General features: G+C 39.4%; 1 protein-coding gene across 1 annotated transcript; it reads right to left on the bottom strand.

Moving 5' to 3' along the window:
- Positions 1 to 3885: 3885 nt before the first annotated feature.
- Positions 3886 to 12833, bottom strand: LOC121811456 (polyadenylate-binding protein 1-like). The gene is made up of 6 exons (XM_042212316.1): positions 12611 to 12833; positions 12390 to 12492; positions 6119 to 6189; positions 4826 to 5017; positions 4618 to 4742; positions 3886 to 4244 (listed from the first exon to the last, which is right to left on the bottom strand). Exons 1-6 carry the CDS (start codon positions 12776 to 12778, stop codon positions 4199 to 4201), a joined length of 705 nt encoding a protein of 234 aa, XP_042068250.1. The 5' UTR covers positions 12779 to 12833; the 3' UTR covers positions 3886 to 4198.
- Positions 12834 to 22550: the final 9717 nt, after the last annotated feature.

The raw sequence follows: 22550 nt of genomic DNA, 5'->3' as shown, positions 1-22550 counted from the left end.
GAAGGAGTATAATTTATTTTTTTAAGATTAAAAGTTTAAAATCATAAATAGATATCCATTTAATTTATTTATATATTCAAAAAATATTTATTGGAAACCATAAAATCATAAATAGATATCCATTTAATCTCGATTTACCGTTCAGAACGGTATACCGAAGTTCGGTAGGATATATCGAAATTTCGATACGTTAATGGTATAGATATTATTCATACCGAAATTTCGGTATATCGAAATCCGGTATACCGAAACTTTCGAAGGTAACGATATAAAATTCTTTCATATCGATATTTCCGATACGATAACGATACAAATTTTTTGGTACAATATACCGTATCGACGCAGCCCTAGTTGGGCATGTCCAATGTTTTTCCCTTGTATATTTTATCTATCTTTGCCTGCACGTATCAACGTAATAAGAATGAAATATAAACACAATGCCTTAGTAATGTCAGAAGTAAATACTCCATCCGTCCCCTAAAGTTTGTCTCATTTTACCATTTTCGTCCGTCCCACAAAGTTTGTCCCACTTGGAACCTTACCAAAAATATACATTAAATACACCCTCAATCTCCTCAATGTTGGACCCTTATTCCACTACACACCTTCATTTAATACAAAGTTAAATAATTTCTTAAAACCTGCACCGAGTCAAATTGGGACAAACTTTGGAGGACGGAGGGAGTATCATATAAATGAAAATAGTTTTAACATTTTCCTAATTTACATTACCAACACTTTTTTGTCTTATTGCTCACATACTCATCAGCATGAGTATAAACTCAAGTCCTTGACAATAATGTCAGGATCATTTTCTTCTTGAGAATTTTGACAAACCAAACCAATTATTAAATGACAAAGTAATAAAATGAACCTAATAGTTACTTCACTATTAGAAAAAATTAGACTGAAGCTTGGAAATTCATTTCAATTGTCTAGTAACTCTCATTCTTGGGCTGTTTTTAAGGATTCCAATGCATCATTCCAGTTCTTGTCACTGACTGTGATAAAGATGAAATAGGATTCACAATAGCATCAAGTCTTGGATTATCATTCCCAGTTGCTACAACAAATTATTTTGAACTAGTTTTGCTACCGTATTTCAGTTGGCGTTTGCTTCAATAAATTTATCAGATTTGTAGTAGCATCTGCCATCATCTTTGCAGCATTCATAACATCATTAACAAATTTCACTTCACCTTCACCATTATCTTTCTGTTTCTTCTTAATCTTATTCACATTACCAACATATATGCTTGACGTGGTTAATTTCTTATACACAGAGAAGGGTACTTCAAATTGTGGTGTTGAAAATCTTATGCCAAATTCATCTGCCTTTAATTTTTCATGGTAGTGCATTAGTCCAACCCATCATGGTTGGATATTCACGTACGACAATATTTTACAATGAACAACTCGGTCCACATAGAATAACTGCACAAAAAATAATAATTTAGTATATTAGAACAATGTCAATGACCCCCCCCCCCCCTCTTTATATATATCAACATCATGCATTAAAATAGTACTCCCTCCGTCACACTGAAGATAAAACACTTTCTTTTTAGTTTGTCCCAATCAAGATGACCTATTATATAAAATGGAAACACATTTATTTCTACTCTTACTCTTACTCTTACTCTTACTCTTACTCTTACTCTTACTCTTACTCTTACTCTACTCTCTCCACTTAACACAGAAAATAAAGTTGCATAAAATCTTGTACTGCCCAAGAAAGAGGTCATCTTTCTTGGAATGAAGGGAGTACTAGTTACAACCATGAAATGCAAAGGCCAACTGAAAGTGCTTGTTGTGTGCTTCAGCCAATTTATGTGTTTTAGATCGCACCGACAACAGATACCTGCTCCAGTTTATGTTTTTCACATCATCCAAGTCTTTAGTCAAATACAATATTTTTGGCTTCACACACCACACGCTGAAGCCACTATAATTGCCGACTTCAAGAAGAGTTTCTTGAACCAATCCCCACCTATTTTGTCCTTTAACATAGTTCTTCACCTTTTTAGGTACTCCCTCCATCCAAATTAAGTTTAGTCAAAACTATTGAGAATAAAGATTAAGAAATTGTGTTAACAAGTTGGAGAGAGAAATAAAGTAGCAAGGATAAAGAAAGAGTAAAGTAAGTGATGGAATAAAGTAAAAGTGATTGGATATTTTATTTATTGTCAAAAAATGACTCAACTTAGTTGGGACATCCCAAAAAGGAATACGACTCAATTTAATTGGGACGGAAGTAGTACAATATTTTCCTTAGTGGCTTTAACCATCTCAACAATTTCATCCAATAGGTCGCACTCCCTCCTTCCATCATTAGAAGTCACATTTCTTGATGGCACGGGTTTTAGAAAAAAGTGAGTGGAAAAAGTTAGTGGAATATTGGTCACTTGTATATATTAGTTTCAAATAAAATGCGAGTGTAATGGGTTAGTGGAATATGAGACCATATTACTATTTATAGTAAAAATGAATCGGGACTCCTATTTTGGATAGACTAAAAAGGAAAAACAAGACTCTTATTCGCGGACGGGGGAGTAGTAGTGAGCCTGCTAAAAACCTTCTACACCCTACGTCCGCCATTAGAAGTCCCATTTGAGTTCGGTACAGATTTTTAGAAATGTAAAGAAAGTAAATAAGAAAAGATAGTGGAATGTGGTGTCCATTTTTATATATTGGTTTTATAATAGAATGTGAGTGGAATGAGTTATTGGGAAGTGGAATCTACCTACCATTTATAATAAAAATGAACCGTAACGCCTAATGGTAAACGGACTAAAATGATAAACTGGAACACCTAATGACAAGAACATAGTAACACTAATGCATTTAATAGCATCCATTTCTTAGAGCATCGGTAACGCTAGGGGCCGGGCCGCAAATCGCGAGTCCCGGCCCGTCCCATGCGTTACACGGAGGCGAGTCACGGCCCAGGCCGCTCCCGGGGCCGCGTTCCCGGCCTGGTGAGCATCCCGCGGCCCGGCCCGGCCTAGGGTTACACGGTGCGGGACGGGCCGCAAACCCCCAAAATGTATTTTTTTTTTATTTTTTTGTCCATTTATACCCATTTCTTCAATATTCTTCCACCAATTTCTCCATTTCTATCCTCTAAATTATTTCAATATTTTTTCTAGGACGTGTAATTTTTATTTTTTAGGATTTAATATTTTTTTTTTAGGATTTGTAATTTTTTTTCTCTAGGATTTGTATTTTTTTTCTAGGATTTGTAATTTTCTTTTTTCGACTGAACAATGTATTTTCCCGGTTTGAATTGTTCAACGTATTGCATTTACGAATAAAATAGGTTGAAGTTGTGAATAGTGTCATTTATTAGTTGCGGCCCGGGCCGCAACCTGCAGGGTTACAGCAGTTGGGGCCTGGGCCGCAACTGTAGAGGAATGATGACGTGGAGGGGACTTGGGGCCGGAAATGGGGACGGGGTTAATGATGCCCTTAGGAACGTGAGTTTACTCGATGGGCATTAAAAATGGCAGCTCGGATTCCCGTTACCATAAAAGAATACTTCTTCCGTCTACCATTAGGAATTCCATTTGAGTTCTTCACAAGTTTTAAAAGATATAAAAAAATGGATGAAAAAATAATAATAATAATAATATGTAACCCATATTTATAAATTAGTTTTATAATAGAATGTGAGTGGAATGAATTAGTGAAAAGTGGAATCTACCTATTATTTATAATAAAAAAAGTGAACCAAAACTACAAATGGCACAAATGGCAGACGGACTGGAATGGTTAATCAGTTATAGTTGCAGCTAGTCATGATTCTAGAGATTTATCTCATTTCCGAACTAAAATTTCCAAATGGCATCAACATTAATGCATGCAGTATGAGATTGAGAATTATAATGTCACAAATATCCAGCTAGCATAGATGTAATCACTGAACAGTTGGCTACACTGCACACCAACATGTGAGATTCTTAGAAAACTATAGACTATAAGAAGACCCTTAGCTATCAGCTTTTCTCTCTTCCTTTGCCTATAAGCAGTCATAAATTAACACAAGTTACAATAAAAAGTTACAAGAAGTTTGAATAACTCTAGCCATTAACCACATATAGCTATCTGGATAAGTATATCATATGAAGGTACAATTTAATGGAGTTGCTTGAACCCAAGTTATTCCTCAGCCGCACGGTAGGCTGCTGAAAAATCTTCATCAATACGGCCTGTAGCGCATTGGGCGCCTGAATCTTGGAACCCTCCTGCACATGCAAGTATTGAGATTAGGCATGAAGGAATATTCATCTAATGAGATACAAAGCCAATGGTTGCTTTACTGTGGTTGAGTCGTAAAACAGATGACATTGCAGTTAGTTTTAGGTAAAAGCACTCATGCCATAGTGGTCAGATAAATACATTGTGATTGCCTGGTTTTTAACAATTTTTTATGCACTTGGGGAAGTTGAAATTAACAAGTGTATATACACATTTTATGCAGTTAGAAATTCTTTTCCAGAAGAACTCTGTAAATTAATTTAGGGCTGCCGGAGGCACAATGGGCGAATGAAAACATTGAATGCAATTTATGACTATCCATTATTGCTCAGCCAAAACACAGGCATTTGGTTTGCTCACCCATAACTAAAAGGAGGATAGACAGGAGGACCAGGCATGAAAGGCCTTCTTGAACCAAAATACGGATTTGGACGCCTTCCTCGATATTGTTTCATTCCAGGAATATTAGTTCTCTTAGCAGAGACCTGTTAAACAACAATACACATGATTTGAAGTGATCAGCATACATTCCCCAAAACTTTGACCAGACCAAGGTAAGTACAAGAACCTTCAGTTGGCGGCCATGCAGCTCAGATTCATTTAGCAGCACAGCATTTTGAATAGCCTCAACCTCTACAAACTCTACATAAGCAAAACCTTTGGGTTGGCCAAACTTATCTGTCAGTATAGTTACCCGGTTTACTGTCCCACAAGACTGGAAATGCTGCTGAACTTCCTCTGGCGTGCAGGCATAGTCAACCTGTATTTGGAGAAAAAACGAATAAAAGCTCAATTAAGCCAAGCAGATACATAATATGCTTGCAATTAGGACATAAACTAAGTACTCCCTCTGTCCGCGAATAGGAGTCCCGGTTCACTTTTACTATAAATGGTAACAGGGTCCCACCTTCCACTCATTCCACTCACATTTCATTTAAAACCAATATATACAAGTGGGACCCCTATTCCACTAACTTTTTTCCACCCACTTTTCTTAACATTTCTTAAAACTCGTGCCGCCAAGAAATGAGACTCCTAATGGCGGACGGAGGGAGTAACAAACAACATACAGCAAGAGCACACTTTCAAAATCAAATATATGGGTAGCATAGTAGATGTAATTAACATTTTCCTGTTCGAATCAGGCAGCAAATAGATATGACCACAGCAATCATGCAATTAACTACAACACCAATCAACTACTGAACCCATAGATAAAATTACAAACATACAGGGCATTAAACATCTGATAATCAGACAATAAACTTGTATGCAACTCTTTAGCACAAACAACATAAAGTTTGATTCAGCCCATAGCATAAAATTATCTTTTTAGCATTTAGGTCATGGAAATACTTTCAAGCCCAAAGGCACTCAGTTCACATATATAGTTCTTAGTTACAAGTTATAAAAGTATGGAGATCCTACATATCTACACATTAGTTTGACACATGCATTAGTTGCAAAACTGATCAGAGGTGTATAGAAAACATCTAGGCTATAGAAGATAAATATAATGATACATCAACAAAATATAGAAGTACAGAACTAGCTCAAAGAATAAACCTGCAAATCATATTGAAATTATGTATTGTAGATATCTGACTACATACTTGAGCTCAGAACTATAGGAGATATATCTAACCCACCAAACAGAGTGGTAATTTAATGCATTACATATTTCGGTATAAGATATGACATATTAAGTCACAACAATATGTGTGATATATATTACAACAGGAGTGACATTCTTCTTTCCTGCAAACTCGTGGCATTGCACAAAGCAAAATAACGAACATAAAATTTATAGCAAGCTAGACCACTAATAAATTCGAGACAGAAAATGGACCGAGAAACTTACATTACCAACATATATGGATCGAGCATCCACCTCTTCCTTTTCAGCCTGGCTAACAGATGAACCACCTTCTTCTAAGAAGGCCCAAAAGAAAAAAAAATTGTATTTAGTTATAAATTCCAAGCAGATCTTCAACAAATTAGTCGAGCATTCACAATATGAAGATTACGATTTTTCTTTCATCTACCTTCTTCCCACGAGCAACATGTGGTTGCCTCTAAATATAAACTTAATCATAGTATTAGAGTAAAGTGATCAACCAGCCAGACAATAGCCAACTACTTTTCTTTTTATTGATTATGATCTATTTGTATTTGGGGACAAATTAGGTACACAGAAAGAAAATAGTGTAGGTCCAATTGTTTCAGAAAGATATTAACACTTGAGTACAGCAAGAAATTTAAGCAGTAGCAAATGAATCCAGCTTCACATGAAATATTATCTGCTAAATACCAAGACTTGGCTAGCATCTAAAATTCATCAACAAAAATGAACATATTAACTTTTTCTTCAAAAAATGCAGAAACCCAACAATTTCCAAAGAGCAGTAACTGACTGCATTATTAAATTTTATCCCTATATCACTATATAGGAGCGAGAAAATACACAAAGTAAAAGTTATGAAACCTGGGATGAATAAAATATAACATTACCATCAACATTAAAAAGGAAAGTAATATTCATTGATTCTTTAGTGAAAATTTATCAATTACTACTCCTATATAGTACTAAGAAATAAACTTTACTAGCTGAACTGCATCAAAATTCCATCCTAATCCTAATATGCCGACTATATCTGGTTATGCATAGGAAAGTAACTTACGCACAATTTCGCTCTTTGGATCTAATCAGAACAATAGGGTTACTGGGAAAGTTGAGGAGGTGATAAAGCAATTGGAGAAATAAAAATACAACCCCACATAATAATTTGATAAAAGGAAAATCAGGAATTTACTAAAGATGTAGGTAGAGCATACTTGTGCTGCACCATGAACGAATACCAATAAGACCCTTCATGACTGTTTGCCCTACCAAATACAGGAATAGTGTCTTACAGAGCAATGAGAATATTAAGTCGTGAGGAAGTAAGCCCTCTTAAGCTTGATTCGAAATTTCCCTGTACTGTATTAGATTGCTTATGGATGACCGAGAGCGTGAAAATTTTCAAAAGGGAAGAAAAAAGACACGAGACCTGAATGGTATAAAAGGACTATATGTGACAGGTACATAAGAAAAGTGGTTCAAGTGGGAGGAACAAAAGCTTGCATTCACAGTTCTTACTTACTAAAAAGGGAAAAAAAATATTGCACTGCGGCTGTGAAGAAAAGGTAAAGATGTAATGGCATTGCTTAAATAATCAACTTTGTAATCAAATTGCATAAACTTCACAAAATGAAAAATCCTATCCAGATTTTGATGAGCAATCAATCGATGTGAGGTTCACCTACCATAAAAAGGATAGGTCAAAGTCTGACGTAGTCCAGTGTTGCTAAAAGTATGCCCGGGGCGAGGCTCGAATCACCCCAGGGTGGATGGGGCGAGTGGGATGCCGGGGGCGCGCACCTGGGGCGCAGGTGAGACACTTGAGGCTAAGGTGGACCAGCTGTGACTTTTCAAATGCTGACACCCTAAAATAGGCGGCTATGACCCTTCCAAATTCCTGAACCCTAAAACATTTTTTTTCTTGAAATAACTTAAACACAATATATGTTGAAATCTGTCAGACTTCATGCCTTAAATCTTATCTCACTGAACTGCCATTGCTCAAAAACCAGCGCCACATCTATACAAATAATTTATCTATTCTTCTCGCTTCATATTACTTCAATAACACATCCACAGTTCTCTAAATACATGGTATATACACTTCAGATTTTCTTCAAACTCAAATTCTTCCTGATTTGGCTCAAATCTTCCTTATTCATCCACTCAATTTTTTTCCTTATTTGATTCAAATTCTTATTTACCTATTACTGCCCCGTGCCCCAGATTTTTACCTAATCGCCTCAGTGCGCCCCGCGCTCCTAACAACACTGCTTAAGTTTTAAAAGCATGCCAAAAACATTCAATAAAGTTGAAAGCAGTTGAGCCATACGCCTCAAGGAGGCCAGAAAATGCCTCGAAGCACGCTCCTTGCTGGGTGGGTTTGAGTCTAACACCATGATAGACTGTCACACGCCTCGAGCGCCAAGTAGCAAGAAGAAATTTTAGGCTATTATATGGTTTCTGGGCCTATTTTTTGGGCGCAAAAACTATTGTTTACTGAATTATATGAAGCAAGTAAGCAAACAATGAATCCATCAATCCAAGGGTATTTAAATTTGAGTATCCAAGAAAAAACAGACTATTTGGTGGAAGGATGGGAGCTCTTACAACATGTTATAGGAATGTTTTTTATCTTGAAATAAATTAACCAAGTTGATAGTTAAATCCATGGGCATTATGCTCTTGTTACACAGCAACCACTTAGGGTAGATCAAAACAAGGGGGAGACAATGAATCTGAGGCATAAGCCTCAAATCGCCTCGCCTTGGAAATGCTTCAGTTACGCATTAGGAAGATAACAATATTGTGTAGAATGTCTTACACAAACAGGTAGAATGAACAGAGAGGCAGGCTAAAGAATATAAATCAGAAAGGGTAGGCCACAAGTAATCAAGAACCTATCCGTTTGTTTTCTAACTACAGTTTTATCAACATCCTACAGTAGAACAACAGGAAATTTCTTAATTTAGTTAGGTCTGTAAATTTTAAAAAATATATTTATGCAACACTGAATTACAATGGTTTTGATCTTAGTAAAATCTTTATATTTACTCTTTGTACTAAGTAATGGGCTATTGGATTAGTGAAGTCAAGTACAAACTAAGGATCTGTTTTCTGGTTCATGCATTTCCTACGCAAAATCTTGTTCCTGTTTGGTTCAGATTAATGGTGTACATATTCTTCCTACAGATCCCAATTCATGTATTGGAGATCAGAAGTCATGCAAGTAGACTGAAAGCCAGGCCAAACAAATATGAAAACTTGACCATTTAGGTTTCGTCTATGGTTCCACCCTAGACGAAAACATATATTCTGCTTCAACTTCCAATCATATCAAGGTTCGGAGCTTCAAACATTTCAAGACAGCATCTTGAGCCTTTTTTCCTAGACTAAGGTTGGTGTGCATTTTACTTTACTGAATATTAGGGGTTAGGGTGAAAATGAATCAGAGGCAGTTCCAATTTCTTCACCAGGAAAGGTTTAAACTTTTCCTTGCTTAAACTTCCAAAGTAACTACATAAGAATTAATATAAAGGTTTGGTCAGAATATAAGAGCAAAGTGATCAGCCAACCAGGCAATAGCCTCTACTTTTCTTTTAATTGATTATGATCAATTTGTATTTGGGGACAAATTAGGCACACGGAATGAAAATAGTGTAGGTCTAATTGTTTCACAGAGATATTATCGCTTGAGTACAGTAAGAATATTTAAGCAACAGAAAATGTGTCCAGCTTCACATGAAACTTTAGCTGCTAAATATTAACTTAGACTTGGCTAGCATCCAAAATTCATCAACAAAAATAAACAGAGTAACTTTTTCTTAAAAAATGCAGAAACCCAACAATTTAAATAGAGCAGTAACTCACTGCATTATTAAATTTATCACTATAAATTTATCAATTCATATATATCAAGAAATATACTTTACTAGCTGAGCTGCATCAAAATTCTGTCCTAATCCTAATTTCCCTACTATAACTGGGTATGCCCCTACTATAACTGGATATGCATAGGAAAAGTAACTTAGGCACAATTTCTGCCATTCGGATCTAATCAGAAAAATAGGGTTATTAAGAAAGTTGAAAATCTGGAATATGCTAAAGATGTAGGTAGAGCATACTTCTTCTGCACCATGAATGCATACCATTAAGACCCTTCATGACCGTTTGCCCTTCCGAATAAAGAAATAGTGTCTTACAAAGAAATGAGTACATTAATTGGTGAGAAAGTAAGTCCTCTTAAGCTTGATTTGAAATTTCCTTTTACTGTATTAAATTGCTTATGGATGACCGAGAGCATGAAAATTTTCAAAAAGGGCAGAAAAGACACCACATGCATGGTATCAAAGGTCTATATGTGACTGGTACATAACATAAGTGCTTAAAGTGGGAGGAAGAGGAACAAAAGCTTTCATTCACACTTCTTACTTAATAGAAAAAGAAAGAAATATTGCACTACAGCTGTGAAGAAAGGTGAAGACATAATGGCATTGCTGAAATAATTAATTTTGATATCAAATTGCATAAACTTCGCATAATGAACAATCATATCCAGTTTTTGATGGGCAATCAATCGATGTGAGATTCACCTACCATAAAAAGGATAGGATTTTGTCAAAGTCCGACTTGTAACTGGCATCCTGTGTTGTTAAAAGTGTGCTAGGGGCGCTGGCCGAACGGAATTGCCTCAGGGGGAGAACGAGATGAAAGGGGTGCGGGAGAGGCGTCTGCGGCGCAGGTGGGGTGGCTGTGACTTTTCAAATACTGAAACCCTAAAATAGGCGGGGAAGGCCTTTTAAATCCCTAAAAACCTAAAATATTTTTTTCCTAAAATAACTTAAAACACAATAAATGTTGACATCTGTCATATTTCCTCCCTTAAATCGTATCTCACTGAACTGCCATTGCTCCAAAAACCAGTGCCGCATCTATACAAATAATTTATTTCTTCTTCTCCTTTCATTTTACTTCAATAACACATCCCCAGTAAAAACAAGGCATATTCACTTCAGTTGTTCTTTAAACTCAAATTCTTCCTGATTTGGCTCAAATTCTTCCAGATTTGATTCAAATTCTTATGTAACTGTTATTGCACCCCGATTTATGGGGTGCGTACCCTGCACTCCTAACACACTGCTGATGTCTTAGAAGCAGGCCAAAAACATTCAACAAAGTTAAAAGTGATTGAGCCATATGCCTCAAGACGGCCAGAAAATGCATCGAAGCACATGCCTTGCTGGGTGGGTTTGAGTCTAACACCTTGCCGGACTGGCACACGCCTCGGTCCGCTAAGATGCCGAGTCACAAGAAGAAATTTTAGGCTATTACATGGTTTCTGGGTCTACTTTTTGGGCCCAAAAAACTAGTGTTTTTTGAATTATATGAAGCCAGTATGCAAACAATGAATCCAAGGGTATTTAAACCCGAGTATCCATGAAAAAAACCAGACTATCTGGTGGAAGGATGGGAGCTCTTACAAACAACATGATGTAATAGAAATGCTTTATACCTATTACCTAAAAGTTAATTAATCAAGATGATGATAAAATTCATGGACATTCCTGTGGGCATTATGCTCTTGTATCAAAGCAACCCCTTAGGGAAGAGCAAAACAAGGGGGAGACAATGAGTCTAAGGCATACGCATCAAACCACCTCGCCTTATAAATGCCTCAGTTATGCCTTAGGAAGATTACAACATTGTGTAGAATGTCTTACAAGCACAGGTAGAATGAACAGATAGGCCAGCTAAAGAATATAAATCAGAAAGGATAGGCCACAAGTAACCAGGAATCTATCCTTTGGTTTTCTAACTACAGCTTTAGCAACATCCAAGCAATATTGCTCTGATTTTTGGTAGAACAGGGAATCTCTTAATTCAGTTAGGCTTGCAAATTTAAAAAAAAAATATACTATTTATGCAACACTGAATTCCAATGGTTCTGATCTTAGTAAAATCTGTATATTTACTCTTTGTACTGAGTATGGGCTATTGAATTAGTGAAGTTAAGTACAAAACTGTGGATCGGTTTTCCAGTTCATGTATTTCCTAGTTCCTACCCAAATATCTTGGTCCCGTTTGGTTCAGATTAATGGTATATATATTCCCCTTATAGATCCCGATCCAGGTATTGGAGATTAGAAATTATGCAAGTACCCTGTAAGCTAGGCCAAACATATATGAAAATTTGACCACTTAGGTTTCATTTAAGGGTCCACCCTAGCTCCTAGCCTTTAAAACACATGAAAACATATACTCTCCTTCAACTTCCAATCATATCAAGACAGCATCATAAGCCTTTTATCCTAGACTAAGGTTGCTGTGCATTTTACTTTACTGATATTGAGGGTTAGGGTAAAAATGAATTATAGGCAGTTCCAATATCTTCACCATGAAAAGTTTAAACTATGCATTGCTATATAACAAAAAAAACTACTTAAAAGCTATAGATCCCAGATTGTAACTCTTAAAGTATAAAAAAATTAATGTAAGCGAATTTCGACAATACCTTGATTCGCCCCCATCTCCTTCTCAACCTTGGCTTGCATTTCACGAAGTGCGCCTGCTTCTTCCTCAATCTCCTGCAGCCGCTTCTTCATACTCTCCAACTCCTACAGAATCGAAAAACATCGACAATATCACACACAAAATCCAACTCGTTGAATTCCTAAACCAATAATTAAGTAAACCCTAAGCATAACCATTAATTAAATAAGTGGCGCCCAATACCTGCGTTTTGGATTCGGAGGCGGCTTCAGCATCAGGGTCGGGTTCGGCATCGGCGTTGGCGTCGGCGTCGGCGTCGGCAGAAGGGTCAAATTCGGACTCCATGTAATCCTCGTCGGGCAGGTCACCGCCGTAAACGTCGTCGTCTTGCTCGTGCTGCTGATGCTCCATCTCTCTAGCAAATGCGAGTAGGTCTAAGAAATCGTGCGAGTGTATGAGAATGAGATACAGTGTGTATATATATGTGCGCAGACGGAACAAAAATTTAAATCATGGGTTTGGATTGCATCTTCGATGGAGGCTAGCGGACCGGCTAGCCGATTCCCGGCGCAGGCCTGTCTGCTAGCCAAACCATTGTAGGCGGCGAGCGGAAAAACGGCGAGTGCACGCCGATTTTTGAGCATTGGCCGATGCGCTCGCCGATCGGCTGGCCGCCATTGTATGCGGGCGATCGGCGAGCGATCGGCCAACACTTTTTTTTTTCTTTTCGAAACACTATATATACGCAATTTGCACGTCATTTTCATTCGCACCGCTTATTTTAACGAGTTTCATCTCTCACTTAGTTTCTGTACAAGAGCAATAAAACAAAATAGAGAACAACAACGAGTCTACTCAGCGGGTCTCAAACTTCCACGGTACCCGTGGGAGGTGGATGGGGTCCGATGGCCGGGTACTACAACATGTACCCTTGACAGCAGATGATGCTCGGGATGACAGTCGGGGGTAGTATGCCGGGATGGCAGGGGATGCAGGGCGGGCACGGGGTACCGGGAATGCAACCTGGGATGCAGATGATGCCGGGATGGCAGCCGGGGATGTAGCCCGGGATGCAGGGGACGCCGGGGGGGACAATGTCTATCGCCCCAGTCTTAATTTTTTGACTGCTTCTTCGCATACATCGACCCCATCGGAGACGCAGTTCACTGGGTGTGATACTTTCTCCTTAGAGGAGTTGGGGATAGATCTCGAGGATGCGGACACTCCCGTTCAAACGGGGGGAGTAGGGCGGGGTCGGGGCGCACCAAAAAAGAAGAACGGCAAGGGGAAGGGCAAAAGGGTGATCGGCGAGTCGTCGCAGCCGGCTAATGACGACAGCCCGACACGGAGGAAGTGAACGGATGCGGAGAACGTCGCGCTGTTCAAGGCTTGGGTGAGTGTTTGCAATGATCCCTTTCATTCGAACAATCAGAGGATCGTCAACTTGTGGGCTAAAATATCAGCAGCCTATAAGGCATTTTGCCCGGAGGGGAGGCCACACAGCGGGGAGGAGTGCCGAAAGGGGTGGGACCGAATCAGGGCTGCGGTCTCCCGATTTTCGGGCGTGTACACCAACGCCCTCCGCATGCAGACTAGTGGCCAAACTGACGAGGACTGCAGGAGGATAGCGGAGAAAGTCTTCCCCGTGCCCGGGCTTTATAAGGAGTTCACCTACTGGAACTGCTATGAGGTGCTGATGGACTCCGAGAAGTTTCGGGCCGGTGTCGATGCTGGCTGGCCGAAGAAGCAGCGACTGAACTATGCCGGTGATTACAGCGGCAGCAGCGGCGGTTCCCACGACCTCCCCGAGGATGTTCAGGAGTTCTCGTCCCCTCCATCGTTTACTCGCCGCACTCGCCCGGTTGGTCAAAGGCAGGCGCAACGGGTAGCGAGGGGTCGCCCAGGGGTCCCAGGAGGTCCAGTCGGCATCCCCCCTGGCAAGTCGCCAACCGAGCTCGCCTTCTTCGCGCGTCAACAAACGCGGGCTCAGATGCACAAGATCTTAGCTGAATGGAGGGCGGCAACTGACCCCGTGGAGAAGAGGTTTCTTCACTCAATGCTCGAGAATATGCGGGTCGATTTGGATGCCACCTCGGCACAGTTGGGGGGCTCAGACGCGGGCTCAGATGCCGCAAATTTGGGGGTCCCGAATGGCGGCGACAACGGCGGCGACGACCACGAGGAGTGAGGCGGGGGCTCGTGTGTGGAAGAGGGTTTTTTTTAAATTAATGTAATTTTTTTTAATTAATGCACTTTTTTAAATTTTACTTTCATTATTGAATTTTTCCGTATCTGTGTCGTAAATTTAATTCTGTATTTTGTGTGATTGTTAATTATTTATTTTTTTATAATTTTGTTTATTGTGGCTAGCCTATTGGTAGCCTATTGCTTGTCCAATTGCTTGTCCTGATGATGTGATAGAAGGAGTTTGTGGCTAGCCTATGGCTGGCCTATTTCCATTGGAGATGCTCTTAAGACAGATTTGGAGAAGATTATTTTATTTCATTTTAATTGTACGATAGAAAATCAAAGTTTTAATTATTTACTTTTTAGTAACAAGAAAATAGGCTACGAAAACTATTAACGAAAGCAAGAATCACGTAGTCTATCGTGCAAAAGTCAAATACCAAGCTTCGTACATGGAATCTCAAGTGCATGAACGATCTTTTATTGTACAACGAAAGCTAGAAAAAGCATAAGAAAACTATTAACGAATTCAAAAAAAAAAACCAAATCTATCGTACAAAAGTTAAATACTATGCCTTTTAGGTAGAATTTCCGGCATATGAATGCCTATTTGGACCATGGTTGCATGATGGGATAAGACATTAGCAAGCGTAGTTTCCTTCCCCATGTAAATGTCGCAACATGATCAAGTCCAATTTTGTTAGATTTGCTACAATACAGCATGACAATTAATAGAGACCTGAAAGTGTCCCAAAATTTTCGCTCTCTGCTTCCAAAATCCGCTCTCCCAATGTCTTAGGCAGCTCCCTGTTATAATCAAAGGTCAGAGGTTGTTCACGTTTCTTAGATTCTGCTCATTAACATGCATAGTAGGATTTAGATTAATTCCTACTACATGTCAATATCCACCATGTAATATCTCATGATTACTTTTAGTCTTAAAGTTTCTTAACTGTGTCTACTTCGTATTTTGAGTCAAAGAGACATTAAAAGGAAGGTTGAAAGATGCTCGCTTTTTACTTTCTCCCTCCTTCTTCTTTACAGCTTTATCGTTGTGGCTTGCTCAAATTGGATTGTCAAACTGATCCGACTGGCCAATTGTACGCCTTCTACCTGTGAACGTGAGTGGATCCGGTGAAGATTCAGACTGATCAACTTGACTTAATCTACCTTGAGTGAGATGAATAGAAGAGTTTAAAAGCGTGTTTTCAAAACCTTAACCCACAATACTATTAACTAGAATAGGAAAGTAATGATCGATCCCACAGAGATAATGTGTTTTACATTTGTTTGCGGACACGATTTGGGAATGGCAGCGGCCGCGCTTTCCAGAGGTGGGTTAAGTTAAACTACTTGACTTGAGCGACTAAGCTAATTAAATTGATCCACTTACTAAACAGAACTAAAATCTACTTGATCAACTCATCATGCAATTTCCAGAAATGGACAAACAGAATAAAAGTGAATGACTATCAGTCGCCTGCAAAGCGTACAGTAAAGTAAAACTTTTCTAACAATTTCATCTTCTTCACAGAATCAACATGAAAAACAGAGTAAAAGCAGATCTGAACAATTACGAGCAACGAAACATCATAACAACTTATAAACTTAAATCTACTCCTAAGATCTAATCTATACCTACGTGAACAAGAAACATAAACCATGATCATGCAGAAATAAGACATCCGCTACTAGATCTAAACATTCTAAACAACTTATCCATAATTTTCTTCTTAACTAGACAGAAACATAAATCGAAAACTCAGATCCAGCCAAATCAAAATGAAACAAAACACTTGAGCTAAGATATTGCATCATAAATCAGAAATCAAAAGTAGATCAGAAATATCATGCATGGTAAACAGAACGGATCAACGAGATTCGAAATCATAATTCTAAATTAACTAAATCAACAAGAGTTGGTAACATCAAGCATAAACGGAAAATAGACAAAACAAAAGAGAAATTGTTTCATCATCTCTTCTTTTAGCGGAATAACAGAACTAAATGATTAAGATGACAAAAACCAACACCAAACACCTTCTAAACTAAACTAAAGCTGGAACCAAGCGTGTATGCAACGGAATTTAGGAGTGTGGAGTGTTGGGAGCCCCATTTCAAGTCTGAAAGAGAGCTGAAAACTAATGATCGTCACGGGTTGGAAGCTACCTCCTTCCTCATTCTCTATTTCCATTTATAAGAAGGCGTGAGGTCTTGATCCTTAGGGCATTTATTATCTGAAAAGTCTGCTTTACCCTTTGTCCTTGGGGATCTTTTCTTGTGCGACGCATCAGTCTTCTAATTGGGTGATCCTGCTGCATGCCATTTGATTCAACTTGATCCGTTTGCGCAGTAAATTTGACTCCTTCTCCTGCTCCATTCGTTCGCCCAGTTGATCAACTCATTTTCTGAAAATGGCGGACTTTCATACACACCTGGCTCAAAATTAGATGTTAATTCACAGAATTTGATGTAGTTTTATGACAGAACACAAGCGTGAAACAAGCCTCATCAAACTGCTCACACTTAACCCATACTTGTCCTCAAGTATGAAAGAAAAGAAAAAGAAAAGAGGCAAGTTTCAAAGCATGGTTCTTATTCAAAACATTGTAAACAGAAATAAGCATGTAAAGAATCTACGAAAAAGAAAAAAACACATAAGTAAAGAAACACATTTCCATGTAAAAGAAAAGACAGATTCGGTTTATGTTATTTGGCAATCGTCCCCAGAAGCTTAAGGTCAATCCAATTGTCTACAGTCTCAGATTCCTTTCCCTCCCATTTTCTACCTTATTATGCTTGTCCGTTTGTCAAGATAGCTTCTATCTTTCCAACTGTTGGATTCACTCAGTCACTAAATCCTCACCAGAATTGTTAGGACCATTTACTCATTCATTTTGTCATACCATTGATGCTCGAGTTCTGTTGACAGAAGCTAACTCCTTAAGGTCTTTATTTAGGTTGTAATAGGGCAAGGTTTGTAATGTATAAAGGTGAGGTTCTTATGGGTTCTAAGTTCATAGTTTATACAGAAATATGAAGGACATGTGAACTTAGGTACAAAACTAGAACAACCTCCCTATGTACAATTTGAGACTTTCCCAATCTTGAAGATACCTTTGGCCATTTTGGCCTTATTTATCTAACTTTTTCTTAGGGTCAGGTTACATCATTTCCTACCCACCTATTTTCCATTTTCTTCTCTTTTTGCGGGTCATATTATACAATCTTTATGCACATTTTCTAAAATTTTTTTGGGTCAGGTTACAATGTTTCCTGCTCGTTTTCTTTCTAACTTTCTGCTTCATATTCTCATGTTTCACACCCTATTTCCTATCCCGAATGGTGAGTTGCCCCAATCTATCCCCTTGTTCACATGACATGAAAGCTGAGGATTTCAAAAAGAAGGGATAATTACAGTTCAGGCTCAAAGGGTGTTACTAGAGGATGCCATTATAATGAGGCAGGTTCACATGATTCGAAAGAATTAAGCTCAAATGGTTATTCCTATTGCCTTTAGTCCTCACTAGCTTATGTCATTTCCCCCTAAGCATCAATGACGACCTCTTTATTTTTTTTTATTTTAGTAGAAAGTGTTCTACTTTGCCTTCTAACTCACATTTAGAGGGCTTCACAAAGGGATTAGAGTAAAGCTACTTCTATCTTTCTCACATCCTCCAAACAAATTTTGGCTTATTAAAGGAGGGAATCTCACAAATCAACATGTATCTTTTCTTCAATCACTCTTACTAAGGGAATCTTGCCTTTATTTTCTTAAACCAATTCATATCTAAAAACACATAAATTCAAACAACTAAAAGAAGATTCCTAACTAATCAAAACACACCATGTTGACACTAACTACACCACTGTTTCCCCCCTCCCACTTCATTTTAACTTGTCCTCAAGTGAACTTGATGAAGTGGAAAACAGGGTTGTTAGTGTCAAAAATGAAAAACAAACTTCTCACACTTAGACCAAGCAGTGGGATAAGTGGGAGAAGGTAAACACATCATACTGGAACAAACAGGACAGAAAAGAAAACAGAGAAACTTCTCACACTTAGACCATGCAGTGGGCAAAGTGGGAGAAGTGCAAACAAAACATATAGAACACCTACATATCAACATGAAGAAAACAAACTTCTCACACTTAGACCAAGCACTGGGCTAAGTGGGAGAAGAACACATATAAGCTAACAAAAGCATGTAAACATGCAGCAGAAGCATAGTCAACATATATCATCATAAAGAACATGGCAGCATGTTTACACATAAACTTCTCACACTTAGACCATGCAGTGGGCTAAGTGGGAGAAGAACACATAGAACATAAACAAGGCGTATATACAAACAATAAGGATCATGCTCAAGCTGAAAAGAACTAGAACTTAACTATAAACTAAATTTACTTGGTTCTGCTAGTTTAGTTCTTCTTCTGGCTCCCTTGGGAACCAGACTGCCTCTCCAGCTTGATCTTCTTTGCTGATGATGACGTAGGTATCTCAGTTGGTGGTTGGCTAGCGGTGGTGGTAGTTTTCCTTTTTCTTAATACCCTGGTAGAGGTTATGTCTGGAGTGGCTTCCTTTAAGGTAGAAGTAGCGGAGAGGAGTTGAAGGGCAATTTGATTGTTCTGCTCTGCCAGATTGGTCATCCTCTCAATCAAAGAGAGGGCTTTGGTCATGTTCTCATTCTGGAGTTCAAGAAACGCCTGTTTTTTTTTCATTGGCCTCACTAAATTTGTTCATCATGAATTATATTAGCCTCTGCCACTTCTCTTTATTGCCTTCTGACCTCTTCTCGGCTGAGTGTGGTTTCACCTCTGGAGTTCCTGGCTTTGTCTCGGTAGGAGGTGGTCTCTCTGTTGAAGGAGTCTTCACTTCTACCTCCTCCCCGGGTTCACTGTCCTCTTTGCTTTCTTCTTCCGATTGCCCAGCCTCACAAAACACCACTGCACCCCCTTTTCTCCAATGCTGATGAGATAGGCTGTATCTAACCCTTCTGGATCTTCACACATCACAATGGAGGATTTGGTATTCCTCATCCTTGGCATTATGTTCCTGATCAGATAAGCTCCCAGCAGATGGCAGACATATAGATGGCGGACGGGGTGGTGGGCTATTTTGTGGCATGAATGAGCCAACTAGTAGCCTAAATGCACTTTAACCTCCATGATCATGCACTACATAAAATATAATTCGATCGTGGTAATCGTAGTGTTTAATTGACCAAGGAGATTGTAGGCCAAAAAGAAATGCGTTATTCTCAAAACAGGGTCTGCAATCTTTTCCCATGTAGACATACTAGTTTTGAAGGGGCCTGCACCTCTGGCTCCGATCAAATTCCACGCCTCGTCAGCGTTGAAAGTCTCAGTACATTTGGGTTGGCCAATTTCCCGTAAAGACCAATCCCCTCTTTTGTCCTCCTCCAGGCTCAGCAGGCCTAACCTCAATGACCATTCTCTTAATTGAAAACTCGGAAATATATGGACTCCTTGTCCAAATCAGTAGTATACTCAAAGTGGAAGGATGTAAAGAACTCCTTCACAAGGTTCACCGGCATCTCACATGGTGCATGCTCCAACAACCACTCAAACCAATGGTCTTGACGTATTTAAGGAATTGATCCTTAACCCCTATCATCAGCAGGGACGGATAGTGCACCTTCCTCCCTGATTGTGCTGGTCTCGTCGCCGATATTCTCCCAGCGCAGTTTTTCCTCAACTTTGGGTCGTCGAAATGGACCATACCCTCCAGCAGTTTTTGGTCTAATTCAACTTCCATCCTCTCAAATGCCCCGATCCTTTGCCCTTCTTCTTGGTCGCGAGTTATTCGGGCAGGACTTGTATCAGCTTCCCGGATCACTACCCCTAATGATGCCGATCTTGATTTCCTAATCTTGTTAGGGATCATCAATTGTTTCCCCTTTCTCTTCCTTTCCGCAACTTCTCTTTTCGCGGTCGCCAAGACTGCAGCCTCTTCGTGCATGCTTATGAGTTCCTCTCTATCCAGCCCCCTCTGTGTACGGAAGCTCATCCTAATCGTTCTCTCACTTAGGGTTTCCCTGTCATTTTCTGACTCTCCTTCTTCCACATTCACCACTTCTAGTGCCTTTCCTATTCATTCTTCCCCAACTTGCTTCCGAATCTCTTCTTCCTTTTCTCCACCGGTCTCAATTTTTTCTCGGTTGTTTCCTTCCTCGCCGTACTCCACCTCCTCTTCGATCTCCGCTTTTTGTTCAAGAATATCGGCAGATCTGGTGGTTCTTGACACAAGGGTGTGAGTCTGAGAGGTAGTTGGTGTGCTGAGGGGTTGCTCCGCTGGTTCCGTCGGACTAGTTTCCCGGTTGGAAATCCGATGGGAATATGGTTTGGCTGTTCTTCTTCCTCCTTAAATTTCTCGGCCAACTTGGAGAAAACTTCAGTAATTTTGCTGCTCAGGCTGAACTTCCCCATTACGTCTTCAAGAATCTTCAAGTACGTGCTGCCCACGGACATCTTTGTTGGTTGAGATGTATCTGAAGTCGGTGTTACCATTGACTGAGGAGTTGGCGGTGTCATTATTCCTAGGACGGGAGTCGATGGAATTAACCGTGCTCGTCGCTCTATGGATGACTTTTAGGTTTGGCCAGATAAGGAAGATTTTTCGATGGGTGGTGGTGTGGGATGACTTTGCCTGAATCTGAGAGACAAAAAAATAGGAATTTTTGGAGTTGGAGAAAGCTAAGGGTTTGCTGAAATGTGAAAAGGTGAGAGAGAGAGGAGAGAGTTTGATAAATAGAGGTAGAAGGAGAAGAGGGAACAGTTTCTATGATATCAGCGACCATTCGACTTCCGCGCCTGTCACGACCGCGCTTCCTAAGGATAGGAAGCACGGGGAATCGTGACTAGTGGGGGAATTAAGAAGCGGGGAAGAAAGGGAAACAATCAAAGAAGTACGACATATCGGTCAAAATACGAAATTTCATTTATCAACAGGGTTCCAAATCCCGAAGGTACATAACGTGAATGACATAGTTTGACAATTCAAAGGAAATCAAAGAAATTCCTAAACTTGGCATAGCGGAAGCATTTGAGAATTAGCTACTACTATGTATGAAGACACAATAGCAACCGGATCATTTATTGAATACTGTCTCTGTCCAATGCTCAACATCCTCCGTCCCCCGTCCACGCTCAACCTGCACATAGGGAAAACATATGCAGGGGCTGAGTACTTGATGCACTCAGTGAACTCATGCCCGGAATACATTCATCGTTAAGATGTGTCAAGCCATCATTGAGTGAAACTCGGGTTTTACTTTAAAAGGCCGAGAAACACTAAATCATTCCTTAAAAGGTGTCTGCAGACACATATCATTATCATCCTCCATCATATACCATATCTGAACCATCATGTGAAACGAGAATGTGGCCACAAACTCGATCACTGGACCGGCCGACCACAAAGGACGGCTCACGATCCCCATCAGTGCACTAGTCCGAGTAGGGACTCACTCCCTAGTCAGACCCGAATTCGTTAACCATCAAAGTCTAGTAGGACATTATCCTAGTAGACAATCAGATAGGCAATTCAAAACATAAAATACGGCATGACATACTATTTTAAACCGCCCTTATTTCACCATAACATATCATTTCAAATAAAAGAGTTTAAGTAATAAAGCCCACCTCAAAAGCTTAGGATTTCCGTAAAAAGTTCCTCGTTCTGACTTTTAGCGTGCGTGCAAACCACCTTCTCGGAAAATACATAAAATTCATATCAATCTCGGTAACAAAAACCATTTTAGAATGCATGCACTCTAATTAAATCTTTTAATTCGTTTTCTCGGTTTTCGTACATTTTCAGTTATTCGGCGGCCACCCAAGGCGTCGCGTGCGACGCCGGTCGGCCGCTTACGCTCGTTCTTTTCCTTCGTTGGCTCCTCGTATTTTCCATGTCGTCGGAATAATTTCTAAAAAATTATTCAAGCGCATGCTTAACTTTTCGTAATTATTT

The sequence above is a fragment of the Salvia splendens genome, chromosome 7 (assembly GCF_004379255.2).
Source record: "Salvia splendens isolate huo1 chromosome 7, SspV2, whole genome shotgun sequence".
NCBI classification, from domain to species: Eukaryota; Viridiplantae; Streptophyta; class Magnoliopsida; order Lamiales; family Lamiaceae; genus Salvia; species Salvia splendens.
The sequence above is the reverse complement of the archived record's forward strand: the minus strand, read 5'-3'. Positions and strand labels throughout refer to the sequence as shown.